Consider the following 23,771-nt stretch of genomic DNA (forward strand, 5'->3'; position numbering starts at 1 on the left):
GCCATGTGTTTCCATTTCTAATTTATAAATACAAAAATTAAGTCTCAAAATGGTTGTGGTACCTTTTAATGGTCAATAGTGAATAGGCACAAAAGTTGAGATGAGGATTCCAAAATTGTTGCTTTTATAAATTGAGACTTCCCATAGAAGGGAAGGGGGTTTCTCAGAGTTAAGTAACACTCTTGTGACAAACTCAGAACTAAGCTCAGGATTCCAGGCCTTTTACAAAGAATGCTTTTAGGTATACAGTGTTACTGAGGGAAGATGTATATAATACTACCACTCTACCACAGTCATGTATTCACTCATCCAGGATGTCTACTTTTGGTGAATTCAAGGACACTCTACTCCCTCCCTCAATCTGCTTCTATCAGTACTTGGCATCCTAATCTAGCTGTTACATGCAACCATTAACTGGTAGGACTATAAGACTTCAGACTGAATTTGTGTAGTTAGAAGTGCTATCTCCCCAGACTGCATGTTGACTGCACCTCTTGTTTTCTTCCACTGAACTCAAACATGTACTCAAAATAATATAGATATTCAGTTACGGAGTATTTGTGTATATTCAGGCTGCATACTCTCTTTGTAGGCATGTAAAGTGAGACATAAAAATAAGTCATTTGGTGTGTATTTGGGCAGTTACCATACAAACACAGAGTAAGTAAGCAAAATATTGTAGCATTAAGGCAAGAAGTCAATACAATATTGCTAAGATGTTACTAAGATTAAGTCTTTTGGTGAATATTGATCAAATTTCTAGGTACAGACACAGTCATGTTGTCTGGAGGTTGCAATTGCATAAAGATGCAGTCTCAACTCAATAGGATTTTGGAAAGCGATGGATGAACAGAAATAGATAGAAAACTAAGGACTAAGTTAGAGCAGAAAGGCTTTTGGAAGACAAAGAGACTTGCCCAGAGTTTAAAAATTAGAGAGAAAGAAAAAGTCTCCTTGGGCAAAGGGAATACTGATACTGTAAACTTTTAAAAAAGAGAGAGAGAGACAATAAATATTCCTGGATGTATCGGGACAGAAAAACAAATAAATGATGTGCAGAATATGCTAGGAGATAAGTCTAGAGGTGTTAGACAGGGTAAATGCTTAAATTCTTATTATGACACTTGGGACGTAGAGCTCAAAGCATGATTGATGAGTATAGGAATTAGCAAATGAAAAATTGATTTATGCTATAGAAATTTTTCAGAGTCTTAAGCAAGTTATAACAATTAATATTTTTCTCAGTTCAAAAAAGATGACTTCACAGAAAAGTCATCATTTTACATGAATGAACCAGATCTCTCATGCTGCAGGACAGGTGTACCATCACCACGTTGCGTGCCTATGGCTCCCACCTTGGTGTTCCTTGTCTTCTACATCCCTGCCTTCTTCTCCTTCCTCACCCACAGTTTTGGCCAACACCGAGTCCCCAGGCACGTGCACATGCTTCTGGATAATCTCTATGTGCTGGTGCCTCCCGTGCTCAACCCCATCATCTATGGGCCTCCAAGCAAGGAGATTCGGAATCGACCTTCAAGACTGCCTCACTTGTGGAAGGTCTCAGTGTGAGTTCTTGCAGCAGTTGGAGATGAGAAGGAAAGGTAAATGGGGAGGATAATTATCCAGATACATTTACATTGATAAAGCCTATGCTGTGAGAGAGATGGTGATATGGGAAGAAGCACTTTATGAAGAATGATCAGATAAATGGGACATGTTAAGGATCACACTGAATATGCTCCTTGAGCAATTCTGAATTGCTCAGAACAAGGTAATAAGGTAGAATTTCTGTGTCATCTCAGAAGGGACAGTAGCTTTCCAAAATGCCAGTCAGTTCTGTTCTGTAGTGGACACTGTAGGGTAAGGGAGTTAGAGAAGTAGAGGTTCGGAAAAAGGACAAGACTGGCACTTTACAAGAACAGATCACCTTTAATTAGGCGAGAAGGGACAGCAGTCAGATTAGTGAGCTGCTGCACTAACACAAGAAAAGAGTAAGTGTGTATATAGGCATATGTGTGGAAATCTACTGTCTTAAGCGGGCCTGTTCTTCTCCAAGGTTGTTTGGAGGAGTAGTTATCTCCTAACTGGCTGGGGCAAGGAATTCTGGAGACCCAGGAGAGGCTGGGACAGGCTGGGAGCTGGGCATAATCAACCTTAATGTCTGGTTTTTTTTTTTTTTGTTTTGCTTTGTTTTGTTTTCCTTCGGGTGAGGGAGTTCTTTGTTCTTCATAGCATGATGGGGAGGACCTGGAGGGGAGTTTTAACTCCAGGCTATTTTGAGCCATGTAACTTTCCTTCATTTCAGACCCTAAGGAAAATATGTAAGAAGAGAAAGAGAGGTGTGCGTTGTTAATATTCAGGGCTTCTTCGTGCTGATAAATGAGGGTCAGGGGATTGTGGTCTGGGAGGAAGGAAGTCTAAGGCTCATAGTGTTGATTTTCTATTCTAGTCGTCAGGGTCTCAAGCAAAAGAACAGTCTTGACTTGGTCTCAGGAAATGGCTTGGATTCAGTCTTGGAGGAATCCCTAGAAAAGATTAGACAAACAAGGTCCAAAGGTGAGTAGGAGGATGATAAAAATGAATGGTCCCAGAAGGGGTAAAACCCAAGGCATCTAGTTCCAATCTGTTAACCATGACTGCCAGAACTTATTTAATCTCTGGCGGATTTGTGAGGCTTGATCTGTAAGGTTTCTTGCAGCTCCTTTGACAATACCCTACTGGCTGGCATAGAAACAGCAGGATTCGTCTAGGAAAAGGCACAGACCTCCCTTCTCTGCAGTAAGTAGATCTAATCTCCTTCTATTTTGTAATATTATGGGCGCCAAGGAATCGAGTTGATTTTGGATAGCTATTAGGCCTTGAGCTATTTCATGGAGGGTGCCTGATAGGTCTTTAGATAGTTTCCAGTAGAGTTGGATGGAGGTGGTTAAACGGGCAGTTCCTGTTCCAATTCCACTGCTATTCCTAGTCCTACTAAGAGGGGAATGAAATGAATGGCTCATTTTATTCACTGTGAATGAGAGGAAAAGGCAAGTGCTGATCATTGGGGGCTATTAAAATGTTTGGACTGGAGGTGCACCTGGACAGGGTGCAGGTCCTGATCCATTTAGTAGGTAGACAGAGGTATGTAGACTGCCCACACAGGAAAAATAGTCCAGATATCATAATACATCAGCTGAAGTCAATGGCGATGAGGAGTTGAGAGGGCGTTTTGGCCGTTCGTTCAAAGACCCTCAGAGACCCCACTAAGGTGGCCCCAATGACAAGAGAGGTGAACGGATATGCTGAGGGAAAGCACCCTGTAAAGGTGATAGAGGGTCCTGTAGGACCAGAAACATTGCATACAGCCTTTCCAGGGGCAGAGAGTAAGGTGGAGGTATGGGTGCACATGCAGTTAGGGACTGTGCCCACGGGCTGGTCATATGAACTGCCTCCAGAATCTCTGGATATGCAGAAAGGAGCTGGTTGTAACAGTGTTATCCTCTGGGCAATAGGGCCTCCTATTGGAGGTTTCTCGTTGAAGGAGGGAAGTTTGGTGAGTCAAGATTTTAAGAGTATGTCTAAATTTTGGATTTGGTCACTAGTGTGAAGATAATTAAGATATGAGATGAATAAAGGCTCCCCATGGTTTGAGTGGTGTAGGGACATGTACCTGTGGTCCAGTCGAGGATGGATGTGGGGAGGGTTGAATCTTCCAGAGGAGTTATGGATAGACACATCCAGCAGTCTTTAGACAACTGTGGGTTAGAAGCATTGAGAAAGGTATGGGTTAAATTAAGTGCACAGAATCGATAGTTGAGGTTAGGCTTCTGAAGGAGTTCATGGGTCAGAGGAAAAAGGGAAGATAAGAAAAGATGTTAAACAACATTTGGGGAAGTGACTATAAGATAGATTACTATGGAAAAGAATTGAATTTCAAAGGGGTAACATTTATCAAAGGTTCCTTGTAGCCACAGGGTGGAGATGCAATCTTCAACGTGTTCAAGCGTGGATCCTTGAGGACTGGAGACCCAGATATCCGCCAGAAGATGTTACAGGAATAATTGCAGCCGTCAAACCGACCGATTCATCCGTTGCCAGTTGGGGCCGGTGGAAGTCGTGAGAACTTTAGAGTTGTAGGGCCTGTGTGAGAAACTTGATAAGTATTAATCTGGCAAGCATTTTCATCATTGGGCTGCATGACCTTTTTTAACCAAGTGATGTGTACCCAAGGGGTGATTTCTTTTAATTTTGCAGCAGTAGTGGTCAGCAGAATTACCATGTAGGGACCTTGCCATTTTGGGGTTAGATCTGAGTGGGACTGAGTTGTCATATAGACTTTGTCTCCTATTTGAAGGGATGGGTGTAGAAGATTGGGGTGTGGTCAAGAGAGCGAGTCATCCATATGTTGCCAAAGGGCACCTCGTATCTGGACAAGTAAAGGACAAGGAAGGTGGGATGGCAGTTTGGGACTGTCCTTGGAGGGGGGAACACACAAAGGTATTATGGGCCTCCCATACATGGCCTCAAATGGACTGATATTTAAGGGGCTTTTTGGTAAGGCCCGGCTCTTTAAGAGGGTGAAATGGAAGAGTTTAGTCCAGTCTTGATGAAGTTCGATCATTAATTTGGTCAGAGATTCTTTTAGGGCTCGGTTGGCTCTCTCAACCTTACCGGACGATGAGGGATGATAAAGAACGTGAAACCTCCAAGGGATTCAAAAGGCTCGTGCAATATTTTGGGTGATTTGGGATTTGAACTTGGGCCCGTTGTCACACTGGAGGGAGGAAGGCCTTCCACGCCTGGGAAGGATTTCAGTAAGAATAAGCTGAGCCCCAGTAGGGGCTCCTATGTTAGTAGTCAGAAAAGTTTCGATCCATCCAGAAAATGTATCTACAGAGACTAGGAGAAATTTAACCCTTTTTACTGTGGAATGTGGGTGAAATATACCTGTCAGTCTTGTGCAGGAAGATGTCTGCAAATTTGGTGGATGGGGACAGGAGGGAGGGCGAATGTAGAATTAGCATTTGTCCGCTGACAAATGTGCAAGTTTGGGTCAGATTATTTAAATCAGGCACATCGTCTTTAGTCAGTTCAATAAAGTTCTAAAGGAAAGCCTTAAGTACTTTTGCAGAGGGATAGAAAAGGGAATGTAAATACGAAAGTAATGTGTAAATGTTAGGCTCATCAATTTGGGCTATAGTAAAGACAGGACTGTGGATCACAATAAAATGTGGAAAATTCTGAAAGAGATGGAAATACCAGACCACCTGACCTGCCTCTTGAGAAATCTGTATGCAAGTCAGGAAGCAACAGTTAGAACCGGACATGGAACAACAGACTGGTTCCAAATAGGGAAAAGACTACATCAAGGCTGTATATTGTCACCCTGCTTATTTAACTTATGTGCAGAGTATATCATGAGAAACCCTGGGGCTGGAAGAGGCACAAGCTGGAATCAAGATTGCCGGGAGAAATATCAATAAACACAGATATGCAGATGACACCACCCTTATGGCAGAAAGTGAAGAAGAACAAAATGTCTCTTGATGAAAGTGAAAGAGGAGAGTGAAAAAGTTGGCTTAAAGCTCAACATTCAGAAAACAAACATCATGGGATCCGGTCCCATCACTTCATGGCAAATAGATGGAGAAACAGTGGAAACAGTGAGACACTTTATTTTTTGTGGCTCCAAAATCACTGTAGATGGTGACTCTAGTCACGAAATAAAAAGACCCTTAGTCCTTGGGAGAAAAGTTATAACCAACCTAGACAGCATGTTGAAAAGCAGAGACATTACTTTGCCAACAAAGTTTTGTCTAGTCAAGGCTATGGTTTTTCCAGTAGTCATATATGGATGTGAGAGTTGGATCATAAAGAAAGCTGAGTGCCGAAGAACGGGTGCTTTTTTTTTCCCCCCTGTGTTTAGCTGTCATGCGTCTTTATTTTCTTTTGATTTGGAACAGTTTCTCAGTTCTTTCTTTCATTTTTGTTCTTTTTTTTTTTTTTAATTTTTTTTAACTTTTATTAGTTGGAGGCTGAAACTGATGAAACTGGAGCCCATTATACAGAGTGAAGTAAGAAAGAAAGATAAACACCAATACAGTATACTAACGCATATGTATGGAATTTAGAAAGATGGTAACGATAGCCCTATCTGCAAGACAGAAAAAGAGACACAGATGTATCGAACAGACTTTTGGACTCTAAGGGAGAAGGAGAGGGTTGGATGACCTGAGAGCTGATGCTTTTGGACTGTGGTGTTGGAGAAGACAACATTGGAAGGACTGATGCTGAGGATGAAACTCCAATACTTTGGCCACCTATTGCGAAGAGCTGACTCATTTGAAAAGACCCTGATGCTGGGAAAGATTGAAGGCAGGAGGTGAAGGGGACGACAGAGGATGGGATGGTTGGAGGACAACACTGACTCAATGGACATTAATTTACGTAAACTCCGGGAGTTGGTAATTGACAGGGAGGACTGGCGTGCTGCGGTTCATGGGGTCGCAGTTAGATGGACACGACTGAGCAGCTGAACTGAACTGAACTGAAAGACAGGACTCACAGAGGCGGCCTGCCACTTTGCTTGTTGATCTGCTATACTGTTATAAAAGAAGATAGGGCCATGTCGCTGATGTCCCCCGCAATGTATTATAGCAGCTTGTTTTGAGAGCTGAGCCACATGAAGGAGTTCAGAAATAAAAGAAGCATTGAGAATAGGTGTACCTTTCTGAGTCAGGACTCCCTCTCTCCCTCCAGATTATAATGTTAGGATGTGATATGTTATGGACATACTTGGAGTCAGTCTCAATGTATACCTTTTGGTCTTTGGCTAGTGTCAAGGCTTGTGTAAGAGCTATCATTTCAGCCTGTTGTGAGGATATGTAAGCTGGGAGTGTGGCTGACTGGATGAGGCGAGGGGGAAAACTTTGTCAGGCTGTCCCTGGACTATAGTGTATCCAGCCCCAAATGGGACTTGTTTCTGGGCACTGCCATTTTTGATCCAGGATGGGACTAAGGGGTCAGTAAGGGGCTGATCGGCTATATGTTCAAAGGAATTTAAGTGTCATATCTAAGGGGTAAACACAGTCATGAGATAGGTGTTCTACTTCTGGATCTGGTGTGGGGAGTAAGCTAGCAGGATTAAGAGGTTTACAAGGCATAAAAGAAAGGGATGGGTCAAGGAGGTATGCGTGGAGGATCTGTAGTCGAGCAGGGCCAGAGAAAGGAAAGCCCAATGAAAGTGTAAATCTTTGAAGGAATGAGAGGAGCATTCCGGGTTAGTTTTTGGGCTTCAAAAACGGTAAGACGGTAGTTGCAGCTAAGACCTGGAGACATGGTGGTCATCCGAGTTTGACGAGATCTAGTGGTTTAGATAAGTAAGCCAGAGGCCCCCATATGTCCCCCCTTTTTCGGCACAGAATCCCTAAGGGATGTCCTTGGCAAGAATGTACAAAAAGGAAAAAAAAAAAGGCTTGGTGTAGTCAGGTCAGTAAAGAGAATGGACCTGTATTAAATGTTTGATGAGTGTCTGTATTGGGGTGTGGAGAGAGATGGGAGCCAATAAGGGCTTATCTAAGTTTCCTTGAGTAGTTTGGTAGAGAGGTTTTGTGTGGAGGGCAAAATTTGGGACCCATATTCAGAGGAAGTTTAATAGACCTAATAGAGAAAGAAGTTTCCTCTTGGTTTGGGGCCTGGGGACTGTGTCAAGGCTCAGCATCTCTGAGCTGGAATTACTTTTTATGTGTGAGTGAGAAGCACCCCCATGTAATTGACAGTGGTGGAAGCAATTTGTGCCTTGAAGAGTGAGACTCTGTAGTCCCAGGTGCCTAGGGCATTTAATACATGTCCAGGTCCTCGCAGTGTGGAGTAGGCAGTTGTGGTAGGCCAAGGGAGAGTCCGGTGGAACAGATTGGCTTGACACTGTAGCAAATGGCTAGCGACTGTCCGGTCGAGAGGAAAGGTTGTCACCTAAACTTTTGACCGGGCAAAGGGAGAGAGAGACTCTCAAGGAGGGATGAGCATCCCTGAAGTAGCTTCCCAGAGGGCCTTTTGGCTGGAGGGTTCCCTGGGAACCCGGAAATGATGATAGTCTATAGCGCCCTAGAGTACCATTCGAGCTTACCTGGGCTACTGGGTCAGGTGAGAATTCGTGGTGGATGCAGGGAGGTTGAATGGCAAAAGGCCTCAGTCCTGGAATTGGTCAGTCTCGAGGAAAAGAAGGTATGAGAAAAGAGGAAGAGAGAGAGACCAATATACTTCGGGTTACATGGAAAACCAATAAAGCCCTTACACAGGACTTGTACTGCTCACGAAGGCACAGGGCTTCCTCGCGAGGAGGTCTTGAAAGCCCGGGAGGGAAAGTGAGCTCGGCAGGCTTCCACGCTCAGAAGAGCTGGCCATGGACAACGAGAAGGAACCTCAACCTCCCGGGTTTTGGCACCAAGAAATATAGGGTAAGGGAGTTAGAGAAAGCGAGGTTCAGAAAAAGAACGAGACCAGTACTTTACATGAACAGATCGCCTTTAATGAGGTGAGAAGGGGCAGCAGTTAGATTAGTGAGCTGTTACACTAACCCAAGAAAAGAGTAAGTATATATAGGCATATATGTGGAAATTTGTTGTCTTAAAGGGGCCTGTTCTTCTCCAAGATTGTTGGGAGAAGTTATCTCTTAACTGGCTGGGGCAAGGAATTCTGGAGATTGGCCTGAGGCTGGGACAGCCTGGGAGCTGGGCTTAATCAACCTTAATGTCCTTTTTTTTTTTTTTTTCCCTTTGGGTGATAGAGTTATTTGTTTTGCATAGAGTGATGGGGAGGACCTCGAGGGGAGTTTTAACTCCAGGCTATTTTGAGCCATGTAACTTTCCTTCACGCTGGCTCTGTGTTCTGTAAAAAAAAAAAAAAAATGGACAAAACAGGCCTTCGGATAGTTAGGTATTTTCAGGTAAAGATTTTCTTGAGCCCAAATTCTTGCATCTTCTCATACTTAGAAAAACACTAATATTGTTAATGATGACAGCTACTTTGGCTTATATATTAATACCACAATAAGAAGCTAAACATTTAGACAACTGGCTACCTGGCTGTAAGTCTCCTTAAAACAACTGTGTACACTGCGGTTCAGACTCTTCTTCTAAAAAGAAATGGTAAGATTTATTTTGTCTGTTAAGGCTCAGGTTGTCACTCTTTCAACTGCTTCTAACTGGCTTTGCTATACCTACAATCAAAATAGGGTGGGGGGGGGGGGGATTGGGATGGGGAATACATGTAAATCCATGGCTGATTCATGTCAATATATGACAAAAACCACTACAATATTGTAAAGTAATTAGCCTCCAACTAATAAAAATAAATGAAAAATAAAATGTATATGAACTTGCCAAATGGCTCCATTCTTATAAACAGGGCAGTCCAAGGATTGACTGTATCTAAACCAGGATCAAAGTTACTACCAAATGTAACCTGATTCCTATTCTTGCTTGGACTGTTGATTACAATAATTCTTTTACTGATTTTTGGTCTCTGCCTTTTAATTTACTTGTCTAGTTTGTTCCTTATAAAGCATACAATGACTTCAAAGACAAAGTAATGGTGATGCAGAGATTCGGGTCACTCTTCAGGATGGACTCCCTTGATATTACACTCTGGTCACAGATGAAATCATGGTTTACAAGCTCTCCTTGGTGGAAAGCTATCTTGAGTGTAGTAATTGTAATCATCTTATTCTTGCTATTTGCCCCTTATATACGTGTAACTGTATAATGAATTTCGTATCTAAGCACCATGAGGCATTTAAGTTACAAATGATTGTTAAGCTCCTATGATTGTCACAGGCTCCTCCAGCTATTACTTGGGGCTCCTGGATCACAGATCCTCAATATAAGGTTGCTGCCTTATATGAATGTATATTGATATATTGAATCATATATTGATATATTGATATTGATATATTGTATTAATATAATATGCTGCCTCGACAACTCAGGGTCTGTGCCCCTTACCAGCAGTAAAAAAGCTATAGAATGATTTCTCCACCCCTTTCCCTGGCAACCATATTCTCCTAAATAAAAAAAAAGAGGGCATGAAAGAGTTAAAGCTTAGGCATGGAGTCCAAGGCCCTTTAAGGAGGAGGTGAAGATTCTCACTCAGGCTTTCCTTAAGCCTTGTGCAACAACGTATCTTACCCAAGAACCTGACTTTCTTTCCCTAAGGAACTAATGATCACACAGCACAACCTCTTACTCAGGGAATGCTTTTCTTAGGCTCCATGCTAATGATTATAATTGTAACAAACCTTGTCTGGGAACCTGTTTCTCAAGACGTGTACCCCTGATTACACAGCAACAGTATATCTCACCCAGAGATGTTGCCCGAACTTTTCTCCCTGGCTAATCTTGTACCAAAGTTATTTCAGGATGTATGCCTTGGGAAAGGGTCTGATGGAACTCTTGCAATCTTCAAGTATTCTTTTTATCTCTTCTCAGCAGGTAGTTGAAAAGTATAGACCTTAAATTAGTGAGGCAGGTACTCTCCTGCCCTCTTCTGATGTCTATGTCAGAGGTTTTCTCCGTCCTGTCACTCTAAATAAAATTTTGCACACAAAGCTCTCAGTGACTGAGACCTGACTTTGGTCTTGGAGTTAAATCTTCTCCTTTGGAGACCATCAATCCAGTGGCACTGTTCACCATTCACCATAAGTTATCACAGACCTCAGTTTTAATTTTGAAATATTTAGTGACAAAATACTCAAATGCTTAACTCATTATTCCTTTGCAAATACCATTGTCCAATTTTATTTTTGTAAATATACTGTATAGTAGATATCAAATTCCATATAAGACCAAAGGAGAGCCTCACTTTTAATTACATATGAATATATGAATATTAGAGAAGAATAGAGGGATTTGCAATAGACAATCTTTTCTTTTAAAATAAAGAATGTTTACATTCAAGTTTCACTTGTTTCTCTTTAAAGAACTTTAATTTCTTCACATAAGTCTAACTTAGGTTTAAGCACTACATATTTGCAGATTATTTTCAGAATGGATATTGCTGTGGTGAAGCTACACTGTCACCAGTACACTATGAATTATTATTTTAGTTTCTTTGATTCTTCTGCAAACATGTGTATCCTTGAAAAATAAAATTTTGACTCTTCTAATAATTAAACCTCTTTACTAGATGTATGGCTTGTTTTCTCAGTTTAAAAGATATATTTATCTTCAAAGATTCCTTCTATGCCTAATATGAGGCCTGGCATCTAATGGGTGCTCAGTAAACAACCACTGAATGATCATATGTGACTTCTTTGTCATTTGATATCTTGCAGGACTCCAGCCGAAACTAAGACTAACGATATTGAATATGTTTAACCATAGAAGGCAATACACACGAAGGACAAGAACTGCAACATTTTTCAAAGCAGCATCACTGATTCAAAATCATACTAACTTGGAATCAGGAGTTAGATTACCTGCACTCACCTCCTGCCTCTCCACTGGCTAGCTGTGTGATCCTAAATGATTAATCTATTCTATGCACCTCAGTGTCTCCACTTTTAAAACCAGAAATATAATTTTCTCTGTATTGTAGTCTTGCTGATAGGGCCTAATGGTTGCTTTAATAATAAAATATATACTAAAATAAACCTTGAGCCTTTACTGTCATATAATAAGCTATGAAGACATGCTATCCTTAGTATTACTTTACAGGTGGTTAAATGAGTATTGGTGATTTTCAGTGACTCATGTAGTTACTCCAGTTGAATAAAGAGATCCTGTGCAGTTAGTCCTGATAATTAGGCCTGTGAAAAATAAATATTCTATTCTTTTGTTTTAGACTACTTATGCTATATTAGCCTTTAATTGCAGAGTGAACATTCTGGATAGCACAGACTTCTGAATTGGGATGAAGACAGCAAAACTGTGATGTGTTTCTAATATGTACCAGGGGAGTTAAGTCTCCTGGGGCCTAGAACCAGGCCTATATGGATACTATCATGGGCCTGCCACAGCCCACAGTCACATCTAGAAGGGAATAACTCTCCCAGGAAAAGTACTCCTTATCCCTTGAGAGGGGCAGAGAGGAGCATTTGGAAAACACCTTGGCAGAGCAGAGGCATCAACACTCAGGTTTCTCTCTTATGAGGCTCACCTTCTCCAACTCTCATTACTGATATTTGCCTCCCCATCTTTCCCCTCTCTCAGTCACTTTCATTTTACTAAAACATAAAGTGTACACTGCGTAGAAAAGTAGAAAACACAGATAAACAATAAATCTTCTCAATTCTCACTAGCCAGAAACAACTACTAACACATTTTTGTTAAGTGAAAGCCGCTCAGTTGTGTCCAACTCTTTGTGACCCCATGGACTGTAGCATGCCAAGCTTCTCTGTCCATGGAATTCTGGAGTGGGTAGTTGTTCCCTTCTCCAGGAGATCGTCCCAACCCAGGGATCGAATCCAGGTCTCCTGCATTGCAAGTAGATTCTATACAATCTAAGCCACCAGGAAAACCCAAGAATACTGGAATGGGTAGCCTATGCCTTCCCCATGGGATCTTCCTGACCCAGGAATCTAACCAGGAGCTACCAGGGAAGCCCAAATTTGTATTACTTCCTCCAAATACTTTTTGTATGCAAATATATGAATGTTAAACAGTAATATTATATATTAAGGTTTTACCCAGAGTATACTTCACAGTATCTTATAAACAAGGGGCATATCAGATGGCTCAGTGGTAAAGAATCTACTTGCTAATGCAGGAGACAAGGGTGATGCAGGCTCAATCACTAGGCTGAGAAGATTCGCTGGAGGAGGAAATCGGAACCCACTCCAGTATTCTTGCCTGGAGATTCCCATGAACAGAGGAGCCTGGCAGGCTATGCAGTCCATGGGGTCACAAAGAGTAGGACATGACTGAGCACACACACCACAACCACGCTATAAATAATTTTTGTAAAACCATTTATTTGAACTACTATTTTATAGTTGTGCCTACCTTCTTCTAAGCTATCTTATCCTAGAAATCTATTGTTGCAGCCATATATCTTTGGACTAGCATAGATTTTTTTTTTGTCTTTTTCTTCATATTTTAACATTTGGGAGGTTTACTCTATGCCTGTCCATTTTTTTTTCTTTTTTTAAGCAATTTTGAGGGAGAGTAAATTCAATTAATCAAGAATTCTAAATTAATTTTTTAATCATGTAGTTGCATTCCTCAGATGATTCAGAATTAAATCAAGTGAAATGGCAGGAAAAAACAACATATTCAATATTTGTTTAATCTTTCCACCAAGGCAGGTGCTCTTTGTGTCCATTCATTCAAGCTTACTTTTAACTAAGTATCTGACAAGGGGTTTAGCCCCAAAACATGTAAGGAGTTCTGACAGTAGCTAAAATCAAAGATAAAATTATGTCTGATAATCTCATTTTACTATGTGCTAAGGAGTTAAGTGGAAGTTTCTATAGAGAGGATATAAAAATGGCTAACAGGTATATGAAAAAAAGAGCTCAATGTCATTAATCATCAGGAAAATCCATATCAAAACCACAATGAGATATTACACATCTGTCAAGATGGCAATTAAGTAATAATAAAAATATCAATTACAACCAAAGACAGGAAATGTTGGTAAGAATGTCAGTCACTTGCACAAAGTTTTTAGGAATGTAAAATAGTGCAAATATGATGGAAAGCAGTATGGAGTTCCTACAAAATTAAACTTTTGTAGAAATTTTGCAAAAAAGAAAAAGATCTACAAAATTAAAAGTAGGACACCTTTTCATATAGTCTTGGGGAAAAGAATTATTGGATCATTTTGACAGCGTTCCCAAGATAATAAGTAATTTTTTCTATGATTATTCAATTTAATGATGGATAAATTAAACACATGTAACAAAATGAGGCATTGATTTTAGGAGACACATTTGTGGATTTAAAAAAAAAAAAAATGAGCTTTTGATTTTTTTTGGCTAAACTTCAGCTCAGTGTAACTTGCCAAAACCTGTTGGATTTGGTCATAACCCATGCCCGGCTGTCATCAAATATCTGGTGGAAGAAATCCTAACAGTTGATTCCTGCCCCAAAGGAAGATTAAAAAGTTGTCAAAGGAGGTCTTGCAAACCCCAATTTGTGGAGTAATAGTAAATATCCAGTGACATTTTTCCTTTCCTTGAGCCTCTGTCTTAAAACTTGGTTACCACTAGCATTCTGCCAAGCCTCCATCTAATCTGTTTGGTTTTGATTGAATAGATGACAGGGTTGAGCATGGGAGGCACAAAGAGAAAAATGAGGGACATGACTGTGTACACCAATCGAGGGGCATGCCTACCAAAACGGGCAGTCATGGACACACCAATCTTGGGCACGTAGAAGATGAGCACAGCACACAGATGTGACACACAAGTGTTGAGGGTCTTTAACCGTTCCTCCCGAGATGCAATGGCAAGAACAGAGCGCAGGATGAGCACATACGAGAAGAGAATGAGTGCGGAGTCCAGGCCAAAGGTAAACATGACAATGATGAGACCGAAAACATTGTTGATGGTGATGTCACCACAGGGAAGGTGGATGAGATCTGGATAAAGGCAGTAGGCATGGGACAGTACATTGGCCTTGCAGAAGGGCAACCTCTTCAGAAGGAAAGGTAGTGGAAAAATCAAACAGAAGCTGCGTATGAAGGCCCACAAGCCCATGCGTACAACATGGAAATCTGTGAGCATAGTGGTGTAGCGCAGAGGGTTACAGATGGCCACATAGCGGTCAAAACTCATAACCAGAAGGACCCCTGACTCCATCAAAGAGAAGAAGTGGATAAAGAACATTTGAGCCATGCAGGAATCAAAGGTGATCTTCCTCAAGTGGAAGCAAAATGTGGCTAGCACAGTGGGCAGAGTGGAGAAAGACATACCTAGATCATTAACTGAGAGCAGGGACAGGAAGTAGTACATAGGCTGATGCAAACTCTGCTCCTCCTTGACAATGAAAAGGATAAGGGCATTGCCCACAATGGAGACAATGTAGAGGGTACCGAGGAGCAAGAATATCCAGTGCTGGGAATTCTCCAGCCCTGGGAGCCCTGTCAGGGTGAAAGTTGGCAACCCTGAGCTGTTGTAGAGGATAGCTCCCATGTTGGGAGGACTTGTATCATAGGACTTGTACTTTACAACCACCACCTGTAGAGAAGACAGACATAGTTTATTCATGACCTATTTTAAGTCTCTCTTATGCCATCCAGACCCATGCTTTATAGCTTAATCAATATTGTTGACCACATCACTCCTTGCCCCTCACTCCCCATGGATTCTAGAAGTGTTTTCAGGAGGGTATCCAGCTGACAGAACAGGTCACATTACCTTCCTCTGTACCTGTGCCTATCTCTACCATGCCCTTCCTCACATTCAAAGCTATAAACTTGTTATCAATCTACAGGCATCACTTTGCTGGAGACCTAAGATATTATTCTCCTGATGACTACTTCCTGGACTATTCTGAGCATTCCAATTACTCATCAAGCTTTAAACTTTTCCTCTTTCCACTCTCTCACTCTATTGGCTCTACTCATAAGTAACACCTGCTCATTACCATGACGCTCAGGCTTTCTTACCTCTACACAGTCTCCCAGTTCTTTCTTGCATTTATCCAGACAGAGAATCTATGGACAGGAAGATATAAGTACACAGAGACAATCTTCCAGACATACATCAAAATTCACTGCTAAGCTAAGTCACTTCAGTCGTGTCCGACTCAGTGTGACCCCATAGATGGCAGGCCACCAGGCTCCCCTGTCCCTGGGATTCTCCAGGCAAGAACACTGGAGTGGGCTGCCATTTCCTTCTCCAATGCATGAAAGTGAAGTCGCTCAGTCGTGTTCAACTCTTGGTGTCCTCATGGACTGCAGCCTACCAGACTCCTCTGTCCATGGGATTTTCCAGGCAAGAGTACTGGAGTGGGGTGCCATTGCCTTCTCCATCAAAATGCACTAGGACCCCCTTATATCCACTCATATATTCATTCTTCAATCTACCTTATGGCATTCATTTTTACCATGAATAACTAAATATACTAAAGAAGTTTCTTAATAATTTCCTTCAGATCTAAATAGAACCTCAAAGCCACATAACTAATAATCAGTTTCTTATCCATGGTGATAGAGATCATTGGCTCTTATCTTTTCCATCTCTTTGAATAATACTATTATTATGATTCAGTTGAGACACAAAATTCAAAGATCCCATTTCTAAGTTCAATCTTTTTTGTTGTTATTGTTGTTGTTCAGTCACTAAGTCGTGTCCCATTCTTTGAGACCCAACGGAAGGCAGCACACCAGCCTCCCCTGTTCTTCACCATCTATGGAGTTTGCTGAAATTCATGTCTATTGAGTTGGTGATGCCATCCAACCACCTCATCCTCTGTTGCCCTCTTCTCCTTTTGCCTTTAACCTTTCCCAGCATCGGGTTCTTTTCCAATGAGTTGGCTCTTCACATAAGTGGCCAAAGTATTGGAGATTCAGCTTCAGCATCAGTCCTTCCAATGAATATTCAGGACTGTTTTTCTTTAGGATGGACTGGCTTGAGTTCCTTGCTGTCCAAGGGACTCTCAACAGTCCTCTCCACAATCTGAAAGCATTAGTTGTTCAGCACTCAGCCTTCTTTATGGTTCAATTCTAACATCCATACATGACTACTGGAAAAACTTTTTAATTTTGACTGACAGACTTTTGTTGGCAAACTGATGTCTCTGCCTTTTAATACCTTGTATAGGTTTGTCATAGCTTTCCTTCCAAGGAGCAAGCATCTTTTAATTTTCATGGCTGCAGTCACCATCCATATTGATTTTGGACCCCAGGAAAATAAAGTCTGTCACTGTTTTCACTTTTTCTCATCTATTTGCCATGAAGTGATGGAATAAGATGCCATGATATTTATTGTTCAATGTTTGGTTTTAAATCAGCTTTTTCATTGTCCTCTGTCAATTTTATAAAGAGCCTCTTTAGTTCCTTCAGCTACTATATTAAATGGGATAAGGTAATGAAAGCAAAAACCCAACTGCCTCTACCAGCACTTTTGCCCATTTGTTTCTACATATAGTCTCACACTTCAGATCCAAGAAATCATATTTTTATACCAAAACAATCTTATTTTAGTGAATCCCATGGCTCTATTTCATTCTTTATTCTGGTTAGGATAGTATTTAAAGAGGGCTGATCTGAAAATGGCACTTTTTTCATTAGAAACCTTGAATGTCCCTTCATTACCAAATAGTTCAATCCAAACCCACAAGCCTAGAAATAAAGGTCCTCTGTGATCAGTACTAAATCAATATTTCTGTTCTCAGTTCTCAACATTTTCCTTACTTGTACCTCAAATACCCAGATTGGTCTATTTACTGTTATTCAAACATTAACTACAGCTCCTCAGCTCCCAGAGTTTCCGAGACTGTGTCAACATACACGTTCAATCTATCTTCCAGGTCCCAGGATCAATGATACCCTCCTCCTACATGAAAACCTGACTGGTCACTGCAGTGGAGGTAACTGCTCTCCTCTCTTCACCACTCATAAGCGGCAGATGTGCACCTCCTTTTGTGCCTGTTTCTCTGCCTGTTTTGCATTAGAGCTTCCTATTATGGAGTTATGATGGTTCCTGTTGAATTATGAAACTTATCTCCCCTTCTGACTTACCAGGTCCAGGAGACCAACACTGACACTTACACATTGTCTCAGTCCCTGATGTGCTCATTGCAAGCCCCAACACAGGAGATACATTCAGAAATTCACTGATCCCACAAGATTTTTACTTTCTTTGTTGGTAAATCGTCGGGGCTAAGGAACTTTGCTAATGGGGTAGTGAGGATCCAAAAGTAAACTGCTGTGAAAACCCTTAGTACCAAATACGTTGCAACTCTGAGTTCTAAACCTGCTCTAAATCCGCTCACCCTGCCTTTAATTTGCTTTTGTTCCTCCACCTACATTAGGACTCCTCTATCCTTTCTTCCCAGGATCTGTTCTTTATCCTCCATTCCACATTCATAAAATCTTTTTCTTTTTCCTATATGCAAGTTCTTCCTAAACATTTCTGTTTTCCTCTGTATGCAATATGCAGATACCATTGATATGGAGGGTTTTTTGTTTGTTTGTTTGTTTGTTTTTTAGCACTACTTAGGGACTTGCCAGTGACGGCACTGGCACTCCACTCCAGTACTCTTGCCTGGAGAATCCTATGGCTGGAGGAGCCTGTTAGGCTGCAGTCCATGGGGTCGATAGGAATCGGACACGACTGAGCGACTGAGCGACTTCACTTTTCATTTTCATGCATTGAAGAAGGAAATGGAAACTCACTCCAGTGTTCTTGCCTGGACAATCCCAGGGATGAGGGAGCCTGGTGGGCTGCCGTCTGTGGGGTCGCACAGAATCGGACACGACTGAAGCGACTTAGCAGCAGCAGCAGCAGCACCTGGGTCTTGCCGGGTGTCTTCCAAAGCGATTAATGTCTTTTTATAACCCTCCGCCCATACTCATTTATTCTGAGAAAAGTGTAGGGAAGTGAGAGTGAGGCGGTGCTTATTCTTTCGAACATCTACATCCAAACTACAGCCAAATAAGGGAGAATCCCTACAGAGAAAGGAATATATGAAGTGGAAACCATGGCCAAGATTTCAGAGAACAAGAGTAACAAATGGAAAATACAGAACCATAAAGTGATTCTTTAAAGTGGAAATATGCAGAAAAAAATTTAAAAAGCTGACTTCTCTAGGAACAGCGTTTCCATCTTCATATTGTCATATTACAACACTCAGAATTTCTAAGCTAGTCAGAGTGCCTCAGAGCCTGAGCCTTGAGTATCTGACACTTCACTTTACCTACCTGAAATATCTCTGCATGGAGGGTGCAGAGGAAGGAAAGGAAGTTGTGGGACCCCTGCCCATATCTCCACCCCCTGTACCAACTCCCCAGCCTGAGCAGTATAAAGCTGCATCCAGGACGTCCCTTGAGCATTTATCAGCTCAGCAGCCCAGGACTGCTGGGAATATGGGGCATCTGCAGTGCCCCTCCCTCTCTGACTTGGTAATCCATTGTTCAGAGGGATATTTAGGAGCAGAATGATCAGAACTGGAAGTGATATGCAAGAATATTGTATCTAGTCCCTCATTTTATAGAAGAGGACATTAAAACTTAGAAAGAAAAAGAGTTATTGCAATTTTTATACAGCTTGTTAGTGGCAGAATATTTAAACCTACATCTTCTAAGTCAGTTGATGGTCTTTCCACCCTATAACTGTGACCAATACCCACAAGAAATGCTGTGTCTTATCTGTGTCCCAGGCAGATATTAGTATTATCTATATTTTGCACATAAGGAAACTGAGGCAGAGTGAATTAAGTAAATTTTTTCAAAGTCACAAAATATATAAGTGGCAGGACTAGCGTTTGAACACAGGTGCTCTGAACCATTATGTTGTATGGCCATACTGTGAGTTCAGATGGTACATGCCTCTCTTTCCTTCTCTATGGATTCCTTCTGAGCTTAACATGGGACTGGCACACCAGGGGTGTTCTGTAACCAGCCACTGGATGAGCAGACGTGATTTCTTTGTCACTTGGTATCTGCCAGCTCTCCAGTCACACTAAGACCATCGATGTTACACATGTTTAGCCAGAGAAGGCAATACACATAAAGGACAAGAATTGCAACATTTTTCAAAGCAGCACCACTGATTGAAATCACACCAACTTGGATTTGGAAATCAGACTGCCTGAGTTCACCTCCTGTCCTTCACTGACTAGCTATGTGATCCTGGTCGGTTAATCTATACTCTGCATCTCAGGGTCTTTAGCTCAAAAGCAAGAAGTAAAATTTAACTACTTCATAAGCTTGATGATAAGAATTAATGAGTGTTAATAATAAAATATGTAATAAAATAATCTTTGAACCTTGACTGTTACATAATAAGCTATCAAGAAATGTTATCCTTAGCATACATTGCAGCTGGTAAAATAAGCATGGTCTGTGCTATGCTTAGGCTGCTTTAAATGACTGGTGGAGTTTGTCTGGTTGAATAAAGAGACCCTGTGCCATGAGGCCTGACAATGAGGCCTGCAACAGATAGATGTACTATCATTTTGTTTGAAACTAATTATCCTTTGCCTTCAGAGTAGGTTTCTGGTGAATTTGGATTAATAAAGCCAAGGTCTGAGGTGTTTCCACTATGCACCAGGGAAGATGAGTGTCTTGGGGCCCAGAATCAGGCTCCATAGATAGAGACATGGGCCCATCACAGTCCACAGTCACATCTGAAAGGGAATAGCTCTCCCAGGATAGAACCATTTATCACTTGAGAGGACCACATGGAAAGCACCTTGGTAGGATCTCAGCAGGGTCACCAACACTCAGGCTTCTCCCTTATGAAGCTCACCTTCTATAACTCTCAGGGTATTTTTATTTGCCTCCTTCCCGCTCTCTCCACACCCCCTCACCCTCACTCTGATTTTATCAAAACATGTGTACATTCTGTGGCAAAGTAGAAAACACAGGTAAACAAATAATAAATCTTGTCACCGCTCACTAATGAGAAACAACTATTAATATTTTTCACATGTTCCAAATACTTTTTCAATGGAAATATATGAACGTTTAACAATAATATTATATCTTAGAATTTTTCCAAACAAAATATCTTGACAGTATGGTATAAAAACTTTTCATAAAATATTTTATGTAAAATGTCACTTTATAGTGGTTTATGCATCCTTTTCAGAGAAGGCAATGGCATCCCACTCCAGTACTCTTGCCTGGAAAATCCCATGGACAGAGGAACCTGGTAGGCTACACTACATGGGGTCACGAAGAGTCGGACACAACTAAGCGACATCACTTTAACTTTTCACTTTCATGCACTGAGAAGGAAATGGCAGCCCACTCCAGTATTCTTGCTTGGAGAACCCCAGGGATGGGAACCTGGTGGGCTGCCATCTATGGGGTCAAACAGAGTTGGACATGACTGACATGACTTAGCAGCAGCAGCAGCATACATTCTTCTAAGCTATCCTATCCTAGAAACTATTGTTTGAGCCAGATCTCCCTTTTTGATTAGTAATTTTTTCTTCTTCATGTTTCAATATTTGGGAGGTGAAAATGAAAGTCGCTTCAGTCGTGTCTGACTCTTTGCAACACCATGGACTATATAGTCCATGGAATTCTCCAGGACAGAATACTGGAGTGGGCAGCCTTTCCCTTCTCCAGGGGATCCTCCCAATCCAGGAATTGAACCCAGATCTCCTGCATTGCAGGCAGAGTCTTTACCAGCTGAACCACAAGAAAGTCCATTTGGGAAATCTACTCTAATTCTGTCTCATTTCTTCTTCTTCTTCTTTTAGAAATGTTGGGGGTGTGTGATCTCTATTTTAAAAGAGTTCTAGGTGGGGGGAGGAGCCAAGATGGTGGAGGAATAGGACAGGGAGACCACTCTTTCTCCTACAAATTCATCGAAAGAACAACTGAATGCTGCGCAGACTTCACAAAACAACTTCTGATCGCAAGCTGAGGACATCAGGCACCCAGAAAAGCAGCCCATTACCTTTGAAAGGAGGTAGGACAAAATATAAAAGATAAGAAAAGAGACAAAAGAGCTAAGGATGGAGACCCGTCCGGGGAAGGGAGTCTTAATCAAGGAAGTTTCCAAACACCAGGAAACCCTCTCACTGGCGGTTCTGGAGGAAGTTTTCAAATCTCGGAGGGCAACCTAACTGGGAGGAAAAATAAATAAAACCCACAGATTATGTGCCTAATACCAACTCCCAGCAGAAAAGTACCCCAGATGCCCGAATCTGCCACCAGCAAGTGGGGGCAGAACGGAGAGGAGCGGGCGACATTGCTTAGGGTAAGGACCGGGCCCTAAGGCCCTGAGAGCAATCGGAGGGAGCTTTTGTGAGATAGCAACTCAAACTGTGGGACAGCAAGAGATAGAGAGAAGATTATCTGGCCTAAACACACTGCCGGTCGTTCGCAGAACAAAGGACAGATCCCCGTTCGAGGCAGGAGGCAGGGGGGAGGGGAAAAGGGCAAACTCGGCCCCAGAGACGGCATCCCCTACCACACTGCAAACAGGCCTCCAGTTTCTAACCAAAGACTTCCTGAGATTCTGCATGGTCGACATCCGCCAGGAGGGTCGGGGCTAAACACAAGGCGCATGCACTCAACCGGTGCCTGTGGAAACGGAGGCTGGGACCGCGGAGGGGAGAAGGCGTGCTGCACCCGGGGAGACTGCACCTCTCAAGCTCCTGGCTGCTTGAGCTGCTCGGGCGGGGAAGGCACAAAACGCAGGCGCAACTGAGTCCACGCTTTTGTGGAGTGCCCAAAAACTGGAACTGCACGCAGCGCAGGGCCCGCTCCATATAGAGCAGCCGGGAGTCTGAGCAGCATAGAGTGCTCCCCACACACAGCGATATCTGCCTGCAGCGCCCCTCCCTCCCCTCAGCAGGACTGAACTAGTGAACCTGAACAAAAGACCACCTCCGCCCGCCTGTGTCAGGGCGGAAATTAGACACTGAAAAGACTGGCAAACAGAAGCCAAAGAAACAAAGGGAACCGCTTCAGAAGGGACTAGTGCAACAGATTAAAATCCCTGTAGGTAAGACCGACTACACCGGAAAGGGCCTATAGATGCTGAGAAGTGTAAGCTGGAATGAGGAGCTATCTGAAACTGAACCGAACCCACACTGACCACAACCGCTCCAGAGAAATTCCGAGATATATTTTTACCTTTTTTTTTAATTAAAAATTTTTTTTCTTTTCTTTTTTATTTTTTCTCTTTTATTTTCTTTTAAAACTCCCTATTATACCCCCCCCCCCATTACTCCTTAACTTTCATGTTCATATATTTTTACGATTATTTTAATTAGGAAAAAAATTCTTTTCTTTTTTTTTTTCTTTTCATTTTTTCCCTCTTATTTTCTTTTAAAGTCATCTATTACTCCTCTACTACTCCTTAATTTTCATTATCATTTCACTATAGCCTTGCAAAAAAAAAAAAAAGAGAGAGAGAGAGAGAGAAGCCCTATTTTTAAACCAAACTTCATATATATTTCTAAAGTTTTTGGTGTTTTTGCTTTTGTTTTTAATATTGTATTTTTAAGAGTCTAACCTCTACTCTAGATTTTTAATCTTTGCTTTTCAGTATGTGATATAAATTTTGGACATTTAAGAATCCAATATTCAGTTCCCATTTTTATTCAGGAGTGTGTTGATTACTCTCTCCCACTTTTGACTCTCCATTTTCTACCTCAGAACACCTCTATTTCCTCCTTTCCCCTTCTCTTCCCAATCCAATTCTGTGAAACTTCGTTGGAGTCTGGGCTACGGAGAATACTTTGGGAACAGACAACTGTGTAGATCTGTCTCTCTCCTCTTGAGTCCCCTTTTTCTCCTCCTGCTCATCTCTATCACCCTCCTCCCTCTCCTCTTTTTCATGTAACTCTGTAAACCTCTCTGGGTGTCCCTCACGATGGAGAATCTTTGCACCATTAACCTAGAAGTTTTATTATCAGTGCTGTATAGTTGGACAAGTCTTGAGACTACTGGAAGAAGAAAACTGAAATCCAGAGGCAGGAGACTAAAGCCCAAAACCTGAGAACACCAGAAAATTCCTGACTACACAGAACGTTAAGTAATAAGAGACCATCCAAAAGCCTCCATACCTACACTGAAACCAACCACCACTCAAGAGCCAGTAAGTTCCAGAGCAAGACATACCACTCAAATTCTCCAGCAACACAGGAACATAGCCCTGAGCG

The 23,771-nt window shown here is 41.8% G+C and overlaps 1 protein-coding gene and 1 pseudogene across 1 annotated transcript; one reads left to right on the plus strand and one right to left on the minus strand.

Annotated features, from left to right (window-relative positions):
* The window catches only part of LOC136175857 (olfactory receptor 52D1-like), a 35,221-nt pseudogene extending 33,652 nt beyond the window's left edge, over positions 1 to 1,569 (plus strand).
* A 12,598-nt stretch (positions 1,570 to 14,167) lies between these two features.
* On the minus strand, positions 14,168 to 15,112 carry LOC136174713 (olfactory receptor 51I2-like). Its single transcript, XM_065944896.1, has one exon. The coding sequence runs from the start codon at positions 15,110 to 15,112 to the stop codon at positions 14,168 to 14,170; it is 945 nt and encodes a 314-aa protein (XP_065800968.1).
* Positions 15,113 to 23,771: the final 8,659 nt, after the last annotated feature.

Source organism: Muntiacus reevesi, chromosome 9 (assembly GCF_963930625.1).
Source record: "Muntiacus reevesi chromosome 9, mMunRee1.1, whole genome shotgun sequence".
Classification (NCBI taxonomy): domain Eukaryota; kingdom Metazoa; phylum Chordata; class Mammalia; order Artiodactyla; family Cervidae; genus Muntiacus; species Muntiacus reevesi.